The following is a 19,356-nucleotide window of genomic DNA, read 5'->3' as shown; positions in this document are numbered from 1 at the left end:
ATCTAGCTAGGCCGCCATATATAAAGGGCAATCGGGAAATATATGCAGGAGGTGAACTCATTGTTGTCCGGTTCGTATTGGAGCCACCGATGAATTGCAGACTATTCATAGCAATAGTTAGAGGGTTTCTTTACAATATGCCAACATCCATGGTCCTGTGCTCTGTAGCTAAGTGAGGAAGTGCATTGATTTTGATCTTCCAGAATTCCTTAGATCCCAGGATACTTCCCTTGGTTTGGAAGCCGGCAAATGAAGCACACAGTTTGTGCGAGAATTAAAACAAAAACAGGGAAACGCAGAACAACTTAATATAGCGACAGTACAGGATAACTTAGTTCCATTTATTGTGTAGGAAGGAACTACAGATGCTGGTTTATACCGAAGATAGACACAAAATGCTGGAATAACAGCGGGTCAGGCATCATCTCTGGAGACCCTTCTTCAGACTGAGCGTCAGGGGAGAGGGAAACTGGAAGTATGAAAATGTTCAGAAAACATCAGAGCTGACACCGATGACCCAGGGAAGGTGAAGCCCACAATGGTCCATTGTTGGCTGTGTAAGAGGTGACAACGAGGGGGTATATGGATGTGAACAGTGGAAGAAGCAGGGTGACTAGGGTGGGAGAGGGGTGGAGAAAGAGGGAATGCAGAGTGGGGGTGCGTGAGGGTATGATTGGGTGCGGGAATGAGAGGACGTTCCCACAGAGAATACAATGTGCTGGAGTAACTCCGTGGGGCAGGCAACATCAGGTGGCTTCTTTGGATATACCTGAATGGTGCTTCATTACGATGTTGGTGTAGAATAAAGGAGCAATGCAGAATCTGAGCAGTTTGCTTTAGTTTGGATACAGTGGGGAGAGGGAGGGATGGAGAGGGAGGGTTACGCACCCATATGGCCAAACACAGCTAACGGCTGCTCACTTGTTACACAGGTGTGGGACATTTACAGACAGACTGGCTGTGTGTTTTGTCCCGACTGTAAAGAACGGGGGGAAGTGTCACTCTTCTGGCTTTTCACAGATGAAGAAAAAGGTGGATCTGCATGGCCAATCGTGCCATGTTCCGTCGGGATGCATCAGAGCGCAGTCTTCACCCGCCTGTTGATCGGATTGATTTTTCCCCCAAAACCTGAGGGGGGTAGAAAATGCGCAGCCGTTGGACAATTCAAGAAAGGACCATTTCTATTGCACTCGTTGCCCCATAACAGCCGGGAAGAAACCTCTCCTGAATCTGGAAGTATACGTTTTGTCAACCACTAGCCCTGAAGAAGGGTCTCGACCCGAAACGTCACCTATACCTTCTCTCCAGAGATGCCACCTGTCTCGCTGAGTTACTGCAGCATTTTGTGTCTGTCTACCCCTGCACGAGGAGCGAGGGGAGAAGAGGCAGCGAGGCTGGTCCTCGATTACATAGAAACATAGAAAATAGGTGCAGGAGTAGACCATTCGGCCCTTCGAGCCTGCACCGCCATTCAATATGATCATGGCTGATCATCCAAATCAATATCCCATACCTGCCTTCTCTCCATACCCCCTGATCCCTTTCGCCACAAGGGCCACATCTAACTCCCTCTTAAATCTAGCCAATGAACTGGCCTCAACTACCATCTGTGGCAGAGAATTCCACAGATTCACCACTCTCTGTGTGAAAAATGATTTTCTCATCTTGGTCCTAAAATACTTCCCCCTTATCCTTAAACTGTGACCTCTTGTTCTGGACTTCCCCAACATCGGGAATAATCTTCCTGCATCTAGCCTGTCCAACCCCTTAAGAATGTTGTTAGTTTCTATAAGATCCCCCCTCAATCTTCTAAATTCTAGCGTGTACAAGCCAAGTCTATCCAGTCTTTCTTCATATGAAAGTCCTGCCATCCCAGGAATCAGTCTGGTGAACCTTCTCTGTACTCCCTCTATGGCAAGAATGTCTTTCCTCAGATTAGGAGACCAAAACTGTACGCAATACTCCAGGTGTGGTCTCACCAACACCCTGTACAACTGCAGTAGAACCTCCCTGCTCTTATACTCAAATCCTTTTGCTATGAATGCTAACATACCATTCGCTTTCTTCATTGCCTGATGCACCTGCATGCCTACTTTCAATGACTGGTGTACCATGTCACCCAGGTCTCGTTGCATCTCCCCTTTTCCTAATCGGCCACCATTCAGATAATAGTCTACTTTCCTGTTTTTGCCACCAAAGTGGATAACCTCACATTTATCCACATTATACTGCATCTGCCATACATTTGCCCACTCACCCAACCTATCCAAGTCACCTTGCAGCCTCCTAGCATCCTCCTCACAGCTAACACTGCCTCCCAGCTTCGTATCATCCGCAAACTTGGAGATGTTGCATTCAATTCCCTCATCCAGATCATTAATATATATTGTAAATAGCTGGGGTCCCAGCACTGAGCCTTGCGGTACCCCACTAGTCACTGCCTGCCATTGTGAAAAGGACCTGTTTACCCCTACACTTTGCTTCCTGTCTGCCAGCCTGTTCTCTATCCACATCAATACTGAACCCCCAATACCGTGTGCTTTAAGTTTGCATACTAATCTCTTATGTGGGACTTTGTCGAAAGCCTTCTGAAAGTCCAGATATAACAGATCCACTGGTTCTCCCTTATCCACTCTACTAGTTACATCCTCGAAAAATTCTATAAGATTCGTCAGACATGATTTACCTTTCATAAATCCACGCGGACTTTGTCCAATGAATTCACCACTATCCAAATGTGCTGCTATCCCATCTTTAATAACTGAATCCAGCATTTTCCCTACTACCGATGTTAGACTAACTGGTCTGTAATTCCCCGTTTTCTCTCTCCCTCCCTTTTAAAAAAGTGGGGTTACATTAGCTACCCTCCAATCCTCAGGAACTACTCCAGAATCTAAACAGTTATGAAAAATTATCACTAATGCATCCACTATTTCTGGGGCTACTTCCTTCAGTATTCTGGGATGCACCCTAGCTGGCCCTGGGGATTTATCGGCATTTAATACATTCAGTTTACCTAACACTACTTCCCGGATAACCTGGATTTCACTCATTTCCTCCATCTCATTTAACCCCCGGTCCCTTGCTGTTTCCAACAGATTATTTATGTCATCCTTAGCGAAGACAGAACCAAAGTAGTTATTCAATTGGTCTGCCATGTCCTTGTTCCCTATGATCAATTCGCCTCTTTCTGACTGCAAGGGACCTACATTTGTTTTAACTAATCTTTTCCTCTTCACATATCTATAAAAACTTTTGCAGTCAGATTATGGGGCAACCTTGGTTTCATTAAGGACTGATGGTTCAATGTTTAATGGTGGCAAATGCACCCTCCATTATGGTACTGTAAAGGTTCACACCGCTGAGAGTGGAATCCCTTATCCCTGGGTTATCTGATGGGACCAACATTCATTTATGAAGGGGCGGATTTAGTTTAGTTCAGAGATGCAGAGCGGAAACAGGCCCTTCGACCCACCGGGTCCGCACCGACCACCGATCCCCGCACATTTAACGCCCCTGTCCCACTTAGGAAACCTGAACAGAAACCTCTGCAGTCTTTGCGCCCCACCCAAGGTTTCCGTGAGGTTCCTGGTGGTTGCAGGTGGTTGCTGGAGGTTGCAGGTACTGGAAGCAGGTAGGGAGATTGACAAAAACTTCCGGGACCGCACGGAAACCTTGGGTGGGGCGCAAAGTCTCCAGAGGTTTCCGTTCAGGTTTCCTAAGTGGGACAGGGATATTAAGGTACTTCATTTTATTCTGAGGCGATGACCTCTAGTCTTAGACTCTTCCACTAGTGGAAACATCCTCTCCACATCTACTCTATCCAAGCATTTCATTATTTGGTAAGTTTCAATGAGGTCTCCCCCTCATCCTTCTGAAATCCAACGAGTACAGGCACAGAGACGTCAAACGCTCATTAACGCTGTTAACCCATTCACTCCTGTGATCAACGGGGCCGAATGTGGCTGCGTCAGACATCGACCACGCTCATTTATTGAACTACCAATGTGACCCCTTTTCAGGACCAGGCTCCAATTACACGGAGAGGTTTGTTAACAGGAGATGGGAGCTGAAGTAGCGAAGGTATTCGTAATGGAAAGTTAACACAAGTAAGACTGGATAGACTAGGCTTGTACACGCTAGAATTTAGAAGATTGAAGGCGGATCTTATAGAAACTTACAAAGTTCTTAAGGGGTTGGACAGGCAAGATGCAGGAAGATTATTCCCGATGTTGGGGAAGTCCTAAACTCGGGGTCACAGTTTAAGGATAAGAGGGAAGTCTTTTAGGACCGAGATGAGAAAATCATTTTTTACACAGAGAGTGGTGAATCTGTGCAATTCTCTGCCACAGAAGGTAGTTGAGGCCAGTTCATTTGCTATATTTAAGAGGGAGTTAGATGTGGCCCTTGTGGCTAAAGTGATCAGGGGGTATGGAGAGAAGGCAGGGATGGAATACTGAGTTGCATGATCAGCCATGATCATATCGAATGGAAGTGCAGGCTCGAAGGGCCGAATGGCCTACTCCTGCACCTATTTCCTATGTTTCTAAATGCAGATAATGTTTTACAAAACAAACGAGACAAAGTGCTGGAATTACTCATTGGGTCAGACAAAATCTCAGCTAGGTATCATTTTTTAACCAGGGCTCTTCTTCAGACTTCATGAGTTACTCCAGCACTTCGTGTCTTTTTTAAGAAAGATCCTGGAGGAAAGATTCTCCAGAACCAGGGGCCACAGTCCTAGAATAAAACTGAGGTGAGAAAAAATTAATTTCACCCAAAGAGTTGTGAATTTATGGAATTCCCTGCCACATGGAGCGGTGGAGGCCAAATCACTGGATGGATATAAGAGAGAGTTAGATAGAGCTCTAGGGGCTAGTGGAATCAAGGGATGTGGAGAGAAGGCATGCACGGGTTATTGATACGGGACAATCAGCCATGACCACAATGAATGGCGGTGCTGGCAAGAAGGGGCGAATGGCCTGCTCCTGCACCTATTTTCTATGTTTCTATGTTTCTAAGGAAGTTTCCAGAATGATGGAAGCTGGTGGAAGGTGTGGGTCAGTGGCACAGGGCAACCTCCAACATACTGCAGAATGTTCTGAAATAAAAGAGGACTGGAATGGTCGCGAGTGTAAGTACTGTATCTTACCGTGGGATGCTAAGCAGCACTTACTTTACATTCGAGCCATAATGTGTCCCATCCACCCAACGCCAGGTGCCTTCCACAGCAGTGTCATGGAGTCCAATCCAGGAATAAGAATACACATTCCGCCCAATGTACGTCTGCCGGATAAGAACAATGTCTCAATGTGAACAGATGTCTCGTGTTAGCGGCACAAGCAAAGGAGTGTCTGTGCGGCAGTCACGGTGGCGCAGAGGTCGAGTTGCTGCCGTGCCAGCATTGGCTCGACGGCTGAAGGGCCTGTTTTTATTCTGTATCTTCCAAAGATCCATTGAAATGCTTCTCATTATGCTGCATGGAATGAATACATGTATGGCATGATATGATAAAGGAGGCAGAAATGTAGACTTGGAGAGTCATGGGGTCATAAAGGCAACCTGGCCTGACTAGTCTGAAGAAGGGCTTCAGCCCAAAACGTTGCCTATTTCCTTCGCTCCATAGATGCTGCTGCACCCGCTGAGTTTCTCTAGCATTTTTGTGTACCTGGCCTGACCTTGTCGTTGCAAACCAGCAATGCCCATCTATGCTAGTTAAATGTCCACGTTTTTCACCCATCTCATTCCCTATCCAAGCGTGAAGAGTAAAGAGCGTTTTATTGTCATAGTATGTCCCAGATAGAACAATGAAATTCTCACTTGCAGCAGCACAGCAGAATATGTAAACATAGTGCACTGCAAACAATATAATAAATGAGAAAAAAATCATTTTTTCCAAGACATGTTGGATCAAATTTGAGAATTGGAATATGTCAGTGATCTCAGGGAAGTTGTACGAGGATACACACACTGTGCAATCATAACAATAAAAGTCAAGTTCAAGTTCGTGAGTTTATTGTCATGTGTCGCTGTATAGGACAATGAAATTCTTGCTTTGCTTCAGCACACAGAATATAGTAGGCATTTACTACAAAACAGATAAGTGTGTCCATATACCATAATACCATATACCATAATAATATGGTATATGGAACCATGTAGTCCAGAGATTATTTGAGGTTGTAGTGTGTAATAGCCTAATAGGTGTAATGAAGAGGCTATTCCTGAACATCCAGAATGCTCCTGAACCTGGACTGCATCCGGATGTAATAATGTAATTGGCAAGTGGTCCAACCCAAAGATCATGATCTTTGGTCCTACCTGCTCCAGATTACTGTTAATGACCAACAGCTTGGCTTTCATCATGGCACAGACGTCTTCAGCTTCACCCCACTCTTTTTTACCCGATGAAAAGTAATAAAGTCTTCCATTGAAACGTATCCATTGCTGGGACAACTCTGTGGAGACATTTAAATGCAAGTTAGAAGCACTTGAGAACTATAGAGACTCACAATTCTCCCCCCTCACTCAGATTTTTCACATGGAATATATTTGCATATTGTTTCACACAAATACAAGCGATTAACCCCGCACATTGCATTACTTAAAGGGCCGTCACCAATCCAAGCTCTCACCAATCTGCAGCCCTACGATCAAAGACTATTACATCTCAACAAATAAAGGAATGTGGGGTTAAAGAAGCTCAAATATTCTGTGCCTTGATGAACTCCAATATCTGGGGGATTAACATTGATCTGGAGCAGGTCGGGCCCACTTACATCAGGATAGTGAACGTTTAAAGGGACGGGTGATAAATGGTGAAATTAAACTAGCGTGGATGGGCAGTATCCAGGAACACACACGAACACCCGTCCTCGACTAACTTCAGTGCCCACTGAACTGCATCGGTTCCCCGGGCAAACGACACCTGAGTTACTGACTTCTGATCCTTGCACCAAACCCCCACCAGGCTTTACACCCCCTCCCACCCCGATCCCCATCCACCTCCCCTTCTCGGAAACCTTCTCCTACAACTTCCCAGAGATCACTGGCATATTCCAATTCTCAAATTTGATCTAACATTTCGTGGAAATATAGAAACCACAGGGCCTCTGGCCTTCCACGTACACTTCCCTTTCAGGGCAGCTAATATCCTTGGATGAGTAGGGACAAGTAACTGAGCAGGTTTAACTCCCCATCCCATATAACATCATAATATAGGATAAATGTCTGTCGGCACTGGGCCTGTACTCGCTGGAGTTTAGAAGAATGAGGGGGGACCTCATTGAAACGTACAGAATAGTGAAAGACTTGGATAGAGTGGATGTGGACAGGATGTTTCCACTAGTGGGAGAGTCTAGGACTAGAGACCATTTGTGGATGAGTCAGTAAATGATGGCTATACTTACTCTCCTTCAATTTTGTAATCTCAGCCCGAAGTTCGGCGACTGTGATGACGTTCTTCGCAAGGATTACTGCAACTGAAGAGGGGCAACAGTTTAGATTGGGAGCCTGTGTCTCAATGAACTTGTATCGGAGCCAACACTCCGGGTTCCTTCCATAGTTCAGAGATAGACACAACAAAGCTTGAATAACTCAGGCAGTATCTTTGGAGAGATGGAACGGGTGATGTTTCGGGTCGAGACCCCTCTTCTTCAGACTGAAACTGCCGGCGTGACATCCACCATCTCAACATTTCCACTCCCCTTACCTGCTCTAACCCAGTGGTTCCCAACCTTATTTAGCTCATGGCCCCCTTGGGATCTTTTAATTTTTCTGTGCCCCCCCCCCCCGACATTATTAGTGGAAAAAAGTACTTCAATATTATAATACCTTCCATAAAAATATCAATTAATTGCACATATATTCTCTTTTATTCTATTCCACAAACATCAAAAATATTTTGTGGCTTCAATAAAACAACCATATATAATCATATATTAAAAATATATTTCAACTACATTGATTTAAATGTATTAGAACTGAAATTTAGGAGGCAACAGGGTGGTAGCTCTATTGCTCACTTCATTGTCCCTGTGGCCCCCTAAATCCCCAAAAATTTCTGTGGCCCTCCTGAAATTTGCCATGGCCCCTTTGGCCCCAGGTTGGGAATCACTACTCTAACCTATCCTCCTCCCTCTTACCTTAGTTCACCTGAAGCCTACAAAGCGGTGTTCTCTAACCCCTTTACTCATATCCACCTCTCCCGCAGCAGCTAGAATCCCGGAAAATTGTTTTCTCATCTTTTGAAAGTCGGGAGAAGCGAGGAGAGAAATTGAAGGTAGATAAAAATGCTGGGTAAACTCAACGGGTGAGGCAGCTTCTATGGAGCAATGGCATAGGTGACGTTTCGTGTCGAGACCGAAAAATTGAATGATCACCGCAAATCTCAACCCGTTTAACCCGGGTAAATTGTTGGGCGGGATTAGCAATGCCCTGCATTCATATTATAGGAGTAGGATTAGTCCATTCCGCCCATCAAGTCTACTCCGCCATTCGATTGTGGCTGATCTATCTTTCCCTCTCAACCCCATTCCCGTGCCTTCTCCCTATAACTCCTGGCACACTTACTAATCAATTATTTCCAGAATGAATAGCCAGAGCTGAAAGGTCTCTGCTGACAATTAAACTCACGGTTATCTATCTGTGAAATCCCAGCATGAAGTTCGGCCAGTGAACTGTTCATCTCATCAGAAAGTCCTGCAAATGAAAGAATGGCAACAAATCAAACTATGGGGGCCGGCCCATAGTAAGGTCGTTCCGGTCGCGCCTCCAGATTTACTGAGATCGCAGAGATATTCGCCAGTACATCTGTAATGGTAATGTCATAAAGAATAGGAGTAGAATTAGGCCATTCGGCCCATCAAGTCTACTCCGCCATTCAATCATGCTAATCTATCTCTCCCTCCTAACCCCAATTCTCCTGCCTTCTCCCCATACCCTCTGACACCTGTACTAATCAAGATTATATCTATCTCTGCCTTAGACATATCCACTGACTTGGCCTCCACTGCTTTCTGTGGCAAAGAATTCCACCAGATTCACCACCCTCTGACTAAAGAATGTAAAATATTAAAACGATGTCCTGTGTCCAGTGCCTCAGAACTTGAATAATTGCGAGCAAACTGGGTGCGCTAGGGGGTATGTCAGTGGGTGGAGGTGGGTACGAGATCGCAAAGGTGTGGCATCGCCATGTTGTTGTGACTTCAGGATGCCTCCAGCAATGATACATGGACCAATGCCTCTAAAATGCCAATACAATCTTGCCCAGAGCAGATGAATCGAGGACAAGGGGACAGAGGTGTAAGGTGAAGGGGAAAGATTAATAGGAATCCGAAGGGTCATTTTTTTCACACAAAAGGTCGTTGGGATATGGAACGAGCCACCAGAGGAGGTGGTTAAGGAATGGACTATCCCAACGTTTAAGATACAGATACATTGATAGGACAGATTTGGAGGGATATGGGCACATCGATGGGCTTCGAAGTGCTTTCATACTTCACAAATGCCCTTGAACCCAAACAGGTAGACAAAATGTGCTGGAGAAACTCAGCGGGTGCAGCAGCATCTATGGAGCGAAGGAAATAGGCAACATTTCGGGCCGACACCCTTCTTCTTTAACCCAAACACATGTTCGAAACCAATTTCAGACTACGGGTGAGAGGTTCTTTCTTATTTCTATTCGAATGCTTAAAAAAATACTTGAAATCTGAGCCGCCTAGTTTCAGGCTCATCTACTTAGGGGAGTATAGGTTTAAGGTGAAGGGGGAATGATTTACTAGGGGTAACATTTTCACACAAAGGATAGTGGGTGTATGGAACAAGCTGCCAGATGAGGCATTTGAGGTAAGGACTGTCCCAGCATTTAAGAAACAGTTAGACACAGGTACATGGATCGGACAGGTTTGAATGGATATAGACCAAACAAGGGCAGGTCGGACTAGTGTAGCTGGGACATGGTGGCTGGTGTGAGCAAGTTGGGCAGAAGGGTCTGTTTTCACCCTGTATCACTCTATGACTCTTAGTAGGTGTTACTAAACACCTAAAAATAAACAAAAACGCCCCGTTAACCCGATGTTTATTACTTAACACTTTCTTATTTAACATAAATCACAATGATCTGCAGTGATGCCACACTGCAGACTTCCATGCGGGTTCGGTGCCAGCTTCACAGCTCCGGACACAAAGCAAACGGTGGTTAAACGACAAGTAGACAGGTACATGGATGTTTCCTTGCTGTCTAACCACCTGCTTCAATACTATGACAGAGATCGGTCAGGTTGAATTTACACACTCACCCGCGGCTCGCACACTGTCCATCGGAAAATCAGCACCCGACCTCTTCGTTTCATTCAACCCCCGTATCACTGAAATGGAAACAAGGCTTTGGTTCTCATGTCTCCGACACAATTATCCTCCACCACAACGCCACGGCACTTTGCTGTCCATTGTTCGAGGCAGACAATGAAATAGAAATGTTCTGCTTGAACTGTCTTAGATCACAGCTGCGAATACCCTGTCCCATATAGGAAACCTGAACGGAAACCTCTGTAGACTTTGCGCCCCACCCAAGGTTTCCGTGCGGTTCCCGGAGGTTCAGTCTCCCTACCTGCTTGCACTACATGCAACCTCCGGGAATCGCACAGAAACCTTGGGTGGGGCGCAACGTCTACAGAGGTTTCCATTCAGGTTTCCTAAGTGGGACAGGGGCTCAAGATTTGGTTATTTAGACCTCTGTAGAAAGTTGGAATAATCTGCTATTGTGACCGTCGGAAAATAGAGACTGGGGAGGGGGGGAGTTCAATAAGAAACATCGGTTAACAGGATGCTTTATATTATTTTTAAATAACACATATTGGAGTCATAGAGTCATAGAGGGATACAGTGTGGAAATAGAAGATAGACAAAAATGCTGGAGAAACTGAGCGGGTGCAGCAGCATCTATGGAGCGAAGGAAATAGGCAACGTTTCGGCCCGAAACGTTGCCTAATCCTGCCCCTAATTTGGTGGGAAACCAGACATTTAAAGTATGATGAGCTACTGAGAGGAGAACAAATGACCCAGATTTTGAGCTAAACCAAATTTCACTTGATATTATATTACCGTCTACATAGACCTTCAGCTGATATCAGGTCCTCCCTTGGAAAGGGGAAGGGTCTCGACCAGAAACATCACCCATTCCTTCTCTCCAGATATGCTGACTGTCTCGTTGAGTTACTCCAGCTTTTTGTGCCTATCTTCAGCTCCTCCATTTCTCTCGACAATGGAATTATTGTCACTTCTGAAATTAACGCGTTATTAACAATTAATTACTGAAATTAACATATTCCTCAATCGGCGTTTGAAACTGATCAGAGTTACAAGCACTGGGAAACTAAACTACAAGAGAAAAGATAAGCAACTGCGAAGCGAAAATTTTCACTTGAGTGCATAGCTTTATCAATGGAGTATATAGACCACGGTACTTGTGCCCATTCAATGGTGACTTTATTTCACGGCATGAGAAAAATTCTGGTTATTTTACGATTTGCCTTCACCCAGTTTCGCTGTTAAGATTGACAAGGTGGAACAAGTTTCAATGTTTGGACTTACTCAGCATAACCAGGACACCAAGAGTGAAAACCGCCAGCAGAATGCTGAGGCCATGAAGAGTGTAGATGATCCTCGGTGCGAGGTTTCCTCGAGAGGGATCTGCTCCAGGTCGTGCAAAGCTCAATTGAAAATCATCACTGAAAGCAAACGCGGAAATCACTGGAAGGAACTGCGGATGCTGGTTTAAATCGAAGGTAGACACAAAATGCTGGAGTTACTCAGCAGGACAGGCAGCATCTCTGGAGAGAAGGAATGGGTGACGAGAACATTCGGGTTTCGGGTCGAGATCCTCTTCCGACTGATGTCAGGGGAGTGGGCGGGACAGATATAGAATATAGTCGGAGACAGTAAGACAGGTGGGGGATTTGGGAAACGGGAGGGGATGGAGAGAAGTCAAAGTTCATACCGCTGGGGTGTAAACTACCCAAGCGAAATATGAGGTGGTGTTCCTGCAATTTGCGCTGGGCCTCACTCTGACGATGGAGGAAGCCCAGGACAGAAAGGTCAGATTGGGAATGGGAGGCGGAGCTAAAGTTCTGAGCAACCGGGGGATCAGGTAGGTTAAGAAGGACTGAGCAGTGGGTGTTCAGTGAAACGATCGCCGAGCCTGCGCTTGGTTTCGCCGATGTACAGGAGTTGATACCTGGGACAGCGGATACAGTAGAAGAGAAGAAAGACTGGATAGACTTGGTTTATACTCTCTAGAATTTAGGAGATTGAGAGGGGATCTTATAGAAACTTACAAAATTCTTAAGGGGTTGGACAGGCTAGATGCAGAAAGATTGCTCCCGATGTTGGGGAAGTCCAGGACAAGGGGTCACAGCTTAAGGGTAAGGGGGAAATCCTTTAAAACCGAGATGAGAAGAACTTTTTTCACACAGAGAGTGGTGAATCTCTGGAACTCCCTGCCACAGAGGGTAGTCGAGGCCAGTTCATTGGCTATATTTAAGAGGGAGTTAGATGTGGCCCTTGTGGCTAAGGGGATCAGAGGGTATGGAGAGAAGGCAGGTACGGGATACTGAGTTGGATTATCAGCCATGATCATATTGAATGGCGGTGCAGGCTCGAAGGGCCGAATGGCCTACTCCTGCACCTAATTTCTATGTTTCTATGTTTCTAAGAGGTTGGAGGAGGTGCAAGCGAACCTCTGCCTCACATGGAAAGACTGTCGGGGTCCTTGGATGAACTTCTTCACTGCTCCACCCATTCTGTTTTCACCTCCAAACTTAAGGGCCTGTCCAACTTGAGCGTCATTTGCACGTCACGCAGATGGCGCACGAAGATTTTGTACGTCCCAAAATCCTGGCGATCGCGCGTCTGCCTACGTCACCACGCACCATGCGCGCATCACGTGACGCGTAAATTACGCGCAAATGACGCCCAAGTGTGACAGGCCCTAACCGACCCAGGATCACATCCTTACACCACTAACCTCTGTCACCTCAGGGCAATTCAGTTCTGAATTCACAGTAGATCCCACACAAAGTATTCTTTTGGATCTGACTACCATTAGGGGATTTATCGTATGTCTTGCAAAATTCCAAGTAGCCAATATCCACCGACATTGAGTTATGGAGTCATATAGTCATACAGCTTGTAAACACGCCCTTCAGTCCAACTTGCCCACACCAGCCAACACGTTCCACCTTCACTAGTCCCACTTGCTACTTGGCTCTGATCTTTCCAAACCTTTTAGACTGACGTTTTCAATCCTGGCGTTATGATTCTTAGGATAAGTAAAACGGGGGTAAAAATATCACGAAGTTCCTTAGTGAATTCATCTGCCCCACTAATTGCGATAAATCCAAGGTTTTCTTTGGTGATGCCAAACCTCTGCATTCAGAGATACTAATCACGTCCACTCTTCCCTGTCCACCGTTGTATGAATGCAGACACGTGAACAATATTTGCTTAGTTTAGTTTAGTCTAGTTTAGTTTAGTCTAGTTTAGTCTAGTTTAGTTTAGTTTAGTTTAGAGATACAGCGCGGATTCAGGCCCTTCGGTCCACCGGGTCCGCACCGACCAGGGATCCCCGCACATTAACACGAGCCTACGCCCACTAGGGACAATTTACACTTATAGCAAGTATGTAAACCCAAGTCAATTAATCTACAAACATGCACGCGTTTGGAGTGTGGGAGGAAACCGAAGATCTCAGAGAAAGCCCTCGCGGTTCTGGCGAGGACGCGCAAACTCCGTACAGACAGCACCTGTGGTCGGGGTCGAATTCGGGTCTCCGGCGCTGTAAAGCGTCAACTCTACCGCTGCGCCACCGTGCCGCTTATTTATGCACAACCGTTCATTAGATTATTTGTTCACGCGATAAAAGACATTTAAGACGATAACACTTCTCCCAAACGACTTAGTTCAACTGAGTTCAACGCCAAATGATAGAATGCACATCAGTATAGAAAAGCTAAAGAGAGCGTAGAGAATGTTTTTCTTGACCAGGCTCCAGCGGTGCCACTTTCTACAGAGTACAAGCGAAAACATCACTGAAAACACATGATAGAGACGGCCAATGGAATTTATTTCAAACATTTTCCGATTGGGATTTGGGGAAATGTCAGAGCAGGGACTTTTATTTATCAACGTCTTTAAACTGTCCAAAACACATGCCTTCAATCTTAGAAGGTACACCCGCAATACGCTGGGATTTTGCTGGGCAGAGGATTGAAGTGTTGCAAATGTATGACAACGGGCGTAACATCTTATTCGCTCAGGTAAGATGGAAGAACAGGAAACAAATAGCATTCTCTAGCTCCAGCATCACCCCTTCTTGGTCGGTAACATTTCACCACCCCTCCCCCTGAATCATCACTTGCAGTCTCTGCTGAACTAAGCACGTGAAGAAAATTCCAATTCATTCAGTGTAACTGAAATATAAACATTCCCCATTTTTCCCCGTTCAACCCCTGATATTCATCTGGCTGTGGATTCCCGCACTGTCGTTGTACTCTACGGCCAGACATACGAATAGATTCATAATCTTCCATCTTGTTCTCAGCTCGAAGACCTTCTTGCCATTGAGGAAACATTAGGATGTGATGCAGTTTTTGGTCGCATCCAGTTCCGCAAAATGTATTTTAGTTTCCAAGTATCACCCAACTTCCGTGAAATGCAATTATTTCAGCTTCTTGTTTTTGAGTTCCTTGCAAAGCCTCTGAATTGAAGAAGCTGAAAGCACAGAGCCACCCCTGGCCTGAACACGCTCCTACTGTACATTCGGGGCTTTTAGGCTGAGCCCAATAACCGTTAGAAACCTATGCCCCTGTCCCACTTAGGAAACCTGCACGGAAACATCTGGAGACTTTGGGCCCCACACAAGGTTTCCGTGCGGTTCCCGGAGGTTCCCGGAAGGTTTTTGTCAGTCTCCCCACCTGCTTCCACTACCTGCAACCTCCGGGAACCGCACGGAAACCTTGGGTGGGGCGCAAAGTCTCCAGAGGTTTCCGTTCAGGTTTCCTAAGTGGGACAGGGGATTACTGTATAATTCCAAAGGTACACAAAAATGCTGGAGAAACTCAGCGGGTGCAGCAGCATCTATGGAGCGAAGGAAATAGGCGACGTTTCGGCCCGAAACGTCGCCTATTTCCTTCGCTCCATAGATGCTGCTGCACCCGCTGAGTTTCTCCAGCATTTTTGTATACCTTCAATCTTCCAGCACCTGCAGTTCCTTCTTGAACACTGTATAATTCCAGATAGACAAAAATGCTGGAGAAACTCTAGGCAGCATAGAAACATAGAAACATAGAAATTAGGTGCAGGAGTAGGCCATTCGGCCCTTCGAGCCTGCACCGCCATTCAATATGTTCATGGCTGATCATCCAACTCAGTATCCCGTACCTGCCTTCTCTCCATACCCTCTGATCCCCTTAGCCACAAGGGCCACATCTAACTCCCTCTTAAATATAGCCAATTAACTGGCCTCGACTACCCTCTGTGGCAGAGAGTTCCAGAGATTCACCACTCTCTGTGTGAAAAACGTTCTTCTCATCTCGGTTTTAAAGGATTTCCCCCTTAACCTTAAGCTGTGACCCCTTGTCCTGGACTTCCCCAACATCGGGAGCAATCTTCCTGCATCTAGCCTGTCCAACCCCTTAAGAATCTTGTAAGTTTCTATAAGATCCACTCTCAATCTCCTAAATTCTAGAGAGTATAAACCAAGTCTATCCAGTCTTTCTTCATAAGACAGTCCTGACATCCCAGGAATCAGGCTGGTGAACCTGCTCTGCACTCCCTCTATGGCAATAATGTCCTTCCTCAGATTTGGAGACCAAAACTGTACGCAATACTCCAGGTGTGGTCTCACCAAGACCCTGTACAACTGCAGTAGAACCTCCCTGCTCCTATACTCAAATCCTTTTGCTATGAAAGCTAACATACCATTCGCTTTCTTCACTGCCTGCTGCACCTGCATGCCTACTTTCAATGACTGGTGTACCATGACACCCAGGTCTCGCTGCATCTCCCCTTTTCCTAGTCGGCCACCATTTAGATAATAGTCTGCTTTCCTGTTTTTGCCACCAAAATGGATAACCTCACATTTATCCACATTATACTGCATCTGCCAAACATTTGCCCATTCACTCAGCCTATCCAAGTCACCTTGCAGTCTCCTAGCATCCTCCTCACAGCTAACACTGCCCCCCCAGCTTAGTGTCATCCGCAAACTTGGAGATATTGCCTTCAATTCCCTCATCCAGATCATTAATATATATTCTAAATAGCTGGGGTCCCAGCACTGAGCCTTGCGGTACCCCACTAGTCACTGCCTGCCATTGTGAAAAGGACCCGTTTACTCCTACTCTTTGCTTCCTATTTGCTAGCCAGTTCTCTATCCACATCAATACTGAACCCCCAATGCCGTGTGCTTTAAGTTTGTATGCTAATCTCTTATGTGGGACCTTGTCGAAAGCCTTCTGGAAGTCCAGATACACCACATCCACTGGTTCTCCCCTATCCACGCTACTAGTTACATCCTCGAAAAATTCTATAAGATTCGTCAGACATGATTTACCTTTTGTAAATCCATGCTGACTTTGTCCAATGATTTCACCACTTTCCAAATGTGCTGCTATCCCATCTTTAATAACTGACTCTAGCAGTTTCCCCACTACCGATGTTAGACTAACTGGTCTGTAATTCCCCGTTTTCTCTCTCCCTCCCTTCTTAAAAAGTGGGGTTACGTTTGCTACCTGCCAATCCTCAGGAACTACTCCAGAATCTAAAGAGTTTTGAAAGATTATTACTAATGCATCCACTATTTCTGGACCCAAGCATCCACTATTTCAAGGACCCAAGCAGTCTTCCCAGGTGTGGCAGAGGTTCACCTGCACCTCCTCCAACCTCATCTATTGCATCCGCTGCTCTAGGTGTCAGCTGCTCTACATCGGTGAGACCAAGCGTAGGCTTGGCGGTCGCTTCGCCCAACACCTCCGCTCGGTCCGCATTAACCAACCTGATCTCCCGGTGGCTCAGCACTTCAACTCCCCCTCCCATTCAGAATCCGACCTTTCTGTCCTGGACCTCCTCCATGGCCAGAGTGAGGACCATCGTAAATTGGAGGCGCAGCACCTCATATTCCGCTTGGGCAGTTTGGAACCCAGCGGTATGAACATTGTCTTCACTAATTTCAGGTAGTCCTTACTTTCTCCTCCCCTTCTAAGCTCTCCCTCAGCATACTGGCTCCACCTCTTCCCTTCTTCCTGTCGCCCCCCCCCCACCCCACCATACATCAGTCTGAAAATAGTTTTGAACCGAAACGTTGCCTATTTCCTTCGCTCCGTGGATGCTGCCTCACCCGCTGAGTTTCTCCAGCATTGTTGTCGACCTAATCAAGAATATGTCAATCTTTACCTTACAAATATCCATTGACGGTCCCCATGGCCTTCTGTGTCAATTAATTCCACAGATTCACCACCCTCTGTCTCAAGAAATTGTTCATCACCTCCTTTCTAAAGGTACGTCATAAAGGTACATCCTAATCTGAGCAAGGACATTCTTGCCATAGAGGGAGTACAGGGAAGGTTCACCAGACTGATTCCTGGGATGTCAGGACTTTCATATGAAGAAAGATTGGATAGACTCGACTTGTACTCGCTAGAATTTAGAAGATTGAGGGGGGATCTTATAGAAACTTACAAAATTCTTAAGGGGTTGGACAGGCTAGATGCAGGAAGATTGTTCCCGATGTTGGGGAAGTCCAGAACAAGGGGTCACAGTTTAAGGATAAAGGAGAAATCTTTTAGGACTGAGATGAGAAAAAAAAATTCCCACAGAGAGTGGTGAATCTATGGAATTCTTTGCCACATAATGCAGTTGAAGCCTGTTTATTGGCTATATTTAAGAGGGAGTTAGATGTGGCCCTTGTGGCGAAAGGTATCAGGGGAGAGAAGACAGGTTCAGGTGAGAAGACAGGTTCAGGATACTGAGTTGGATGATCAGCCATGATCATTATTGAATGGCGGTGCAGGCTCGAAGGGCCGAATGGCCTACTCCTGCGCCTATTTTCTATGTTTCTATGTTTCTATTCAGAGGCCATTGGCTCTGGTTCTAGACACTCTCACCAGTGGAAACATCCTCACCACATCTTTCACTTTTCGGTAAGTTTCAATGTGGTGGCCGCTCATCTTTCTGAACTCCAGCGATTACAGGGACATGCTGAACTTTGAAATCAACATTTACTCCCTCTGGTGAGAACTGTGAGATGACACACACAATTACCGCAAAGTGCTAGGATAAACACTGGCACTCCTCTGAGCATGGAGATCGATATTTAGAACATCGAGCACAACACTACGCCTCCCTAATCCCACCGACCGCTGACAAGGAATACATTCAGACCCGAAGAGCCAGAACTGTAAAGCTTGTTTTATTAAAGCAGATGGTTAGCAGGTACAAACATGGAGAGAAAAAAACACGTTTCTGCAGATTATTTCTAGAGACAAATAAAATCATTCTGGGATAATCCTGTTGTTGCAGACTCGGCCATTGAACTGCCTCCCAGAACATCAGGGGAGTTGGGATTGGGAAGGAAGTAGGCATGTGGTCGGTGGAAGGAAGAGGGTGATATTGGGTGGGGAGGATTTGCGGACGCGGTAATAATGAAAAGGAAGAGATTTCTTTCGGGGATGCTATGTTTGTGTTGTGTTATCCTTCTCCGCTGGGAAGAGCAGTTTGACCCACACAAGCGCAGTTGAAGCAAGTTGGACTACGAGCAAAGCTTCCATTTGAAGTTTGCACAAACGAGGTGACACTGTTATGGCGATCGTAGGCGATGGAGACGTGGGTGGGGGGGGGGGGGGGGGGGTGAGGCGAGGGGTTGAGGCGGGGGAGGGTGGGGTGGTTACAGGGAAGTGAGAGGAGTGTACAGAGAGGATACGCTATCAACCAGACTTGTTTTATGACAGCGGAACCTTGTGTTGTCAGAGCGAGCACCGAGTGCCAGTGGTATCGGGAACTGGACAGATGTATATATATCCCTCAAAGGAGAGCGCTGGAGAATACAGTTACGAAAGAGCATTGTGAATAGAGAACTTCCCAGGAGAGCTTGGGTTCTAAATAGCCGGATACTGCAGTTGTACAGGGTCTTGGTGAGACCACACCTGGAATATTGCGTGCCGTTTTGGTCTCCTAATCTGAGGAAAGACATTCTTGCCATAGAGGGAGTACAGAGAAGGTTCACCAGACTGATTCCTGGGATGTCAGGACTTTCATATGAAGAAAGAATGGATAGACTCGGCTTGTACTCGCTAGAATTTA

At 46.0% G+C, this 19,356-nt stretch overlaps 1 protein-coding gene across 1 annotated transcript; it reads right to left on the bottom strand.

The window, feature by feature from the left end:
* Window positions 1-99: 99 nt before the first annotated feature.
* LOC116991904 (CD209 antigen-like protein C) lies at window positions 100-11,695 on the bottom strand. Its single transcript, XM_033050882.1, has 7 exons — window positions 11,593-11,695; window positions 10,299-10,367; window positions 8,635-8,700; window positions 7,410-7,481; window positions 6,322-6,458; window positions 5,177-5,286; window positions 100-1,128 (listed from the first exon to the last, which is right to left on the bottom strand). The coding sequence occupies exons 1-7, from the start codon at window positions 11,597-11,599 to the stop codon at window positions 999-1,001; spliced, it is 591 nt and encodes a 196-aa protein (XP_032906773.1). The 5' UTR covers window positions 11,600-11,695; the 3' UTR covers window positions 100-998.
* Between the last annotated feature and the right edge of the window lie 7,661 nt (window positions 11,696-19,356).

Source organism: Amblyraja radiata, chromosome 35 (genome assembly GCF_010909765.2).
Source record: "Amblyraja radiata isolate CabotCenter1 chromosome 35, sAmbRad1.1.pri, whole genome shotgun sequence".
NCBI classification, from domain to species: domain Eukaryota; kingdom Metazoa; phylum Chordata; class Chondrichthyes; order Rajiformes; family Rajidae; genus Amblyraja; species Amblyraja radiata.
Note: the sequence above shows the minus strand (reverse complement) of the source record. Positions and strands in the feature narration are given on the sequence as shown.